Consider the following 6,000-nt stretch of genomic DNA (forward strand, 5'->3'; position numbering starts at 1 on the left):
TTGGACATGAAAGGGGTTATGGGAACCCTTGGAGGGGACCAAGCCCAGGCTCAGGGGACAAGAGAAAGTTTCCTGGTATTGGTATTGGTTTAGTTGCTAAGTCGTGTCTGACTCTTGCAACCCCATGGACTATAGCCTGCCAGGATCCTTTGACCATGGGACTCTCCAGGCAAGAATACTGGAGTGGGTTGCTATTTCCTTCTCCAAGGGATCTTCCTGACCCAGGAATCGAACCCAGGTATCCTGCATTGTAGGCAGATTCTTTATTGACTGAGCTATGAGGGAAGCCCTAGACGAGTTCCTGGAGAAGTCTAAACTGAGGCTGAAGATAAAGAGGTGTCAGACCAGAGAAGGAGATGAGGAAGAAAACTGTTCCAGGCAGTGGGAACAGCATGTGCAAAGGCTTATAGGTAGGAAGGCATCTGTTAGATTTATTAACATACTCAGTTCTCTAAAATCCCTAGATTCTGGGTGGGTGAGCTTCAGGCCCGAGGTCTTCCTTTGGCCAAGGAGGAGACCAGGGCTTAGAGAGTTACAGTGGGTATTCATGTGACTGATGTGACTCAGCCTGCATCATGGGGGGTCAAGATCTAACCAGGAACAAATGCTCCTGTTGGGGCTGCTGGGAGAGCCCTGTTCTATGGCCAGAACGGATTCTGGAAACTTGGCCTTGGCCCTACAGTCCCACGCTAGAGATGCCATGTTCCCAGCATGATGATTTGGTGATCTGGCTAGGATGGCAGAGCCCCGGGGTGGGAGTCAAGGGGAACAGGCGGGCGGGTGAGGAGGAAGAGCCATTGCCAGGCCTCCTGTGTCAGCCCGTTAAGGACAATTTATGGCTGAGGGCTGGACGTGCCTCTGCTAGGCACACTGTGCTCATTACTGCCCACTGACTTAGCACATTCAGAACTGCCTTGCAATGACCCCTCAGGGGCTCAAGCTGTCTTCAGCAGAGCAGTCAATGTCTGCTTTTTTTTAAGAGGCTACAAGTGCCTCTGGCCTGGGCACTGAGTCAGGAGGAAAAGCCCACTAGCCAAACACCTGGCAGGAAGGATGCTATGATCCATCTCCCTAGTGGAGGCCACTGGGTGACCTTGGACACTGCTTCCACCTGTCCAGTTCTAGGCAACTTGCCCTAGCCAGTGTTTCCACCAGGGCCGGGAAGACATCCCAGTGCTCAGCAGAGGGGCCTGAGCCCGCTTTGGAGAGGGCTGACTTCTCACTGGCCACAGGCAGTCCTGGAGAGTGGCTCAGCCTTTCCACCCTCACTCCATTCCTGAGGCTTTTGGCTCTTCTGGGTCCAGACACTGAACACAAGGGGGCACCAGAGAGCCACCCAAAGGGACAAGACCTTGAGCAGCTCATCTTTGTCCCCATTCTCCAGAACTTAAGACTACCAAGCCATCTAGGAGCTTAGGTGTCCATGCTAGGTCCACTACATCTGAAAGCTAGGGTTCCTACAGGTGGAAGTCTTCACCCCTAGAAAGGCAACTGGTTAAAAAAAACCAAAGGCTATTTTTTGGGTAGCATGAATTGGGAATTGTGCCTTAAAAACAAACCTATCCTGTTTCTCCGTTGAAGCTGTTGGGGATCAATGTCCTAAATCTTCCTGAAGGGCTTGTTGATCGATATCCTTAGAGACTCAAACTCTCTGGAACCCGCTGGAAGGGTTATTTACTAGATCAGCTGGCATCTGTGTGAAAGGGAAGATGTACTCATACCTCTGGCTCTTAAACTGTGAAGGCCCTGGTGATTTATTTCATTTTATTGACTTCTGAGTTCTTTATATTACCATGCAAAGGGTGTTGGGCTAGATTCCTGTGTTGACTCTGCCTATTTTAATTTATTTTTTCAGTAGTTTCTTTTATTCTGAAAAATTGCTTGAATTCTTTTAAAATATTCTTTAAATTTCCTTCTGAAGAGTAGTTTCTTTCCCCCCCCCAAGGCTTATTAATTTGTTTATCCCTCCATGTATACAGTATTTTACCATCTAGTCATTATATATATATTTTTTTTTTTTTTGAGAAGGAAATGGCAACCCACTCCAGTGTTCTTGCCTGGAGAATCCCAGGGACGGGGGAGCCTGGTGGGCTGCCGTATGGGGTCACACAGTCAGACACGACTGAAGTGACTTAGCATAGCATAGTCATTTTTTAAATATAGTAGGTCCTTGTTTGTTACCTATTTTATTTATTTATTTATTTGGCCACGCCGCATGGCACTTGGAATCTTAGTTCCCCAACCAGGAATCAAACCCACACCCCCTTCACTGGGAGCACAGAGTCTTAGCCACTGGCATACCAGAGAAGTCCCTAGTTATCTATTTTAGATATAGCAGTGTGTACATGTCAATCCTAAACTCCCAATCTATCCCTACCCCCTTACCTCCTTGGTAACCATAAGTTTTTTCTCTAAGTCTGTCAATCTGTATTTGCTTTGTAAATAAGTTCATTTGTATCAATTTTTTAGGTTCTGCATATAAGCAAAATCATATGATATTGTCTTTCTCGCCATATATTTTTTATACATTTTTTAAGGGTTACTCTTCATTTACTGCCAGTTTTAATTTTATGATTTGAGAAAGTTGGGTTTTTTTTCCAAGCATATTGTTTCTATCCACTTATTAAGAGCTAAACAAAACGTCCTGCAGTGTCTGATGCTGACTTCAGGTGATGGCTGGTAAAGAAAATTTCAGAGAAAAACTAACTGCATGTACATCCCCCACCTCAGCCCCATCTTCTTAGAATAATGATTTTTATTGTTTGTATATTACAGTGTTCATCTCTTTTGATCTCAACACATATATACCAAGTGGGAGTATGCTTAGTCTTGAAGTCTTGTCTGACTCTTTGTGACCCCATGGACTGTAACACACTAGACTCCTCTGTCCATGGAATTCTCCAGGCAAGAATACTGGAGTCTGTTGCCATTTCCTCCTCCAGGGAGTCTTCCTGACCCAGAGATGGAAACTGTGTCCCTTGTGTCTCCTGCATTGGCAGGTGAATTCTTTACCCACTGAGCCACCTGGGACGCCCATATATACCAAGTAGTGAGTATAAATCAGAACACTGGGAAAGTCACCTTGAACAAGACAGGAAAGCTGGCCCTCGAGGAACTTACAATCTTTGGAGAGATGCAGTCAGATAAATTGAACTTCCCTGGTGGCTCAGACAGTAAAGAATCTGCCTGCAATGCAGGAGACCTGGGTTCAATCCCTGGGTAGGGAAGATCCCCTGGAGAAGGGAATGGCTAGCCACTCCAGTACTCTTGCCTGGAGAATCCCATGGACAGAGGAGCCTGGTGGCTACAGTCCATGGGGTGGTAAAGAGTCGGACACAACTGAGCGACTAACACACATGAAATCAGATAAATTTGGACTCATCATGTTAAGAGAGAGGTTTTTAGGAAGAGGTAAGTCAGATGCCAGAGGAGCCCTAAGTGGTCAGAGGGAAGCTGTAGCACAGAATGACTAGGAGGTAACCAAGAGAAGAAGCTTCCATAGGAAGAAAATCCACACACAAGGCTTTAGTGCTGTCAAGACATGGAAAGACATTTACTATAGCTGTCAGAGAGGCAGGGTGGAGGGTGTGGAAAGAGCCTGCTGGCTGCAAATGGAGACAGGCCTTATGGTTTGAGGTTTGGAGCCGAGTCCTGGTCACCCAAAGGTTTTTGTCCCTCCTGTGTCCGGTGTGGGGGAGTGGACGCCTTTGGGCGAGTCACCACCAGACTAGCAGCCTAGAGGTGGGCGCATCCTTCCTTCCTGCCCCAGGGCTACCCACCATTGCTGACCACCTGTCCATGTGGCTGTGGACCAGGTGGGCTCTCAGGCCGGAAGCCAGGAATGAGTAGGAGCCCTTGGTTGGGCGGGGGTGGGAGGTGGGGAAGGTATGACCCAGGAAGAGGTGTGAGGCTTCCTGAACAAAGGCCCTTTGTTGGTCTGGAGGTCGTGGGGGTGGAGGAAGAAGATAAGACGGCCTGGCTGGACATAAGTGGGTTCTGACTGTGAGATCCTCAGACAAAGGGATGCCAACTTGCCTGGGGACAGAGAACTCTGAGCCTATAGTGAGGGGACAGAGCTCTACAAAGTTCTGGGTGAAGCCTGTGGTCCAGAAATGTATATTTTGGAAAAGTGACCATTTGGAGAGATCTGAGGACTTTCTTTTGTCATTCTTCACTCCTTAACAGGGCTCTGAGGAGTAAGGATGGTAGGAGGAAAAGAGAAGGGGCTTCCCAGGTGGCACTAGTGGTAAAGATTCCACTTGCCAATCAGGAGACACAAGGGACATGGGTTCCATCCCTGGGTCAGGAAGATCCCCTGGAGTAGGAAATGGCAACCCACTCCAGTATTCTTGCCTGAAAAATTCCATGGACAGAGGAACCTGGCAGGTTACAGTTCATGGGGTTGCAAAGAGTCACACATGCATGAGGACAAGAGAAAAGTCATTGCCCCATATTCCTGTTACATGCACGGATACTCAGACCCTTGAGATGTAGGATAATTTCCCTGTGCCCCACAATCTTTCTTCAATTTTGATTTAATTTTTCTTGGCCACGCCACATGCACAGAATGTGGGTTCTTGGTTCCCAGACCAGGGATTGAACCCATGCCACTGGAGTGGTAGTGCAGTTTTAACCACTGGACCGCCAGGGAAGTCCCTGAGCCCCGTAGCCCGAGTCTTAGTCCCAGCACTGCTTGCACTGGGCAGTACCCTGATCTGTTTAGATTCTTTTATGGGCTCGCAAGGGCAGGAATCCTGTCTCTGTCTACCTAGCACCTGTTACAAAAGTTTAATTAACACTTTGGTAAATACACGTGGCAGAAAAATGCTTTACAAATGTGTGGGGGGCTGTTGTGATGGTTGGTGAGTGAGTCTTACATTCCCCACTGTAAGACCCCCAGGTCCCATGGTTGGGTACTTTCCCCCCCCTTTTATGTTCTATTTAATTTCTCACATTGCTGCCTAGCCCGAAAGCGAGAATGGTTCGATGTACTGTGCTGTGAAAATTTCCACTTGACTATCTGGAGATTTTTGTTTCAGCCTAAAAGAACTGTTAAGATGAGCATCTGAGCCTTGGAAGGACTACAGTGGAGGGTGCAGTGGCCGCTTTCGGGTGTCCTGTAAATCTCGCTGTACCCACTTGTCCTCCCCAAGGCACGGGTCCCCAGCCTCTAGGATCTAATGAGTCATGATCTGAGGTGGAGTTGATGTGACAATAATAGAAATAAAGTGCACAATGAATGTAACGCACTTGAATCATCCCAAGACCATCCCCTTACCCTCCACTCTGTAGTTTAACCGTCTTCCAGGAAGCAGGTCCCTGGTGCCAGAGAGGTTGGGGACCACGGCCTCAAGCATGGTGGCCATGCTAGAGCTACCCAGTCTCTGACCATCTCAGCCGCATGATGTTGTCTCCCCAGCACATTCACCTGCGGGCCTGTGATTTCCTGCTGTAACCTCGCAGCTATTCCCTTAGGCTCCATGCCTTTCTGGCACAGAAAGGAGTAAAGACCAGGATCTCTGCCTCAAATCACTGCCAAGGGAGATGCTCCAGGGCCGTGGAGACCTGGTGTTCCAACCTCTTGTCCGACCTTCCACCCTAAGTCTACATGCTGAGTCCCTCCAGTATCTATGAGGTTTAGGTTACCTGGGCACATTAGGCCCTTGGACTACAACAAGGGGCCGGTATGCTGAGAAGCAGCAGTGTGCATCTGGTTTTACCCTGGACTTGCTGCGTGACCTTGGTCTCTGTGCCTTGCACTCCTTCTCCCAAGGGTGACCAGAGAAGAGAGACAGTAGGTCGGTAAGGCTGCTGCTTGTTCCTCTCATCTGTCTCTCACTGGTTCCTTCCGCCTGTGCTGCAACTCTGTCCATCAGCCTCCTATGTCTTTGTCTTTATATTAGTTGTGCGCTCTTAGTCGCTTAGTGGTGTCTGACTCTTTGCAACCCCATGGACTGTAGCCCGCCAGATTCTTCTGTCCATGGGAATTCTCCAGGCAAG

General features: G+C 48.4%; 1 protein-coding gene across 1 annotated transcript in view; it reads right to left on the minus strand.

The window, feature by feature from the left end:
• Positions 1–5,366, minus strand: part of PAX8 (paired box 8) — a 34,484-nt gene extending 29,118 nt beyond the window's left edge. Inside the window, exon 1 of the mRNA XM_055541732.1 lies at positions 5,279–5,366. Within this exon, the coding sequence (XP_055397707.1) occupies positions 5,279–5,366 (88 nt within the window). The remainder of the gene's footprint in view (positions 1–5,278) is intronic.
• Between the last annotated feature and the right edge of the window lie 634 nt (positions 5,367–6,000).

This window comes from Bubalus kerabau, chromosome 11, assembly GCF_029407905.1.
Source record: "Bubalus kerabau isolate K-KA32 ecotype Philippines breed swamp buffalo chromosome 11, PCC_UOA_SB_1v2, whole genome shotgun sequence".
Taxonomy (NCBI): Eukaryota; Metazoa; Chordata; class Mammalia; order Artiodactyla; family Bovidae; genus Bubalus; species Bubalus kerabau.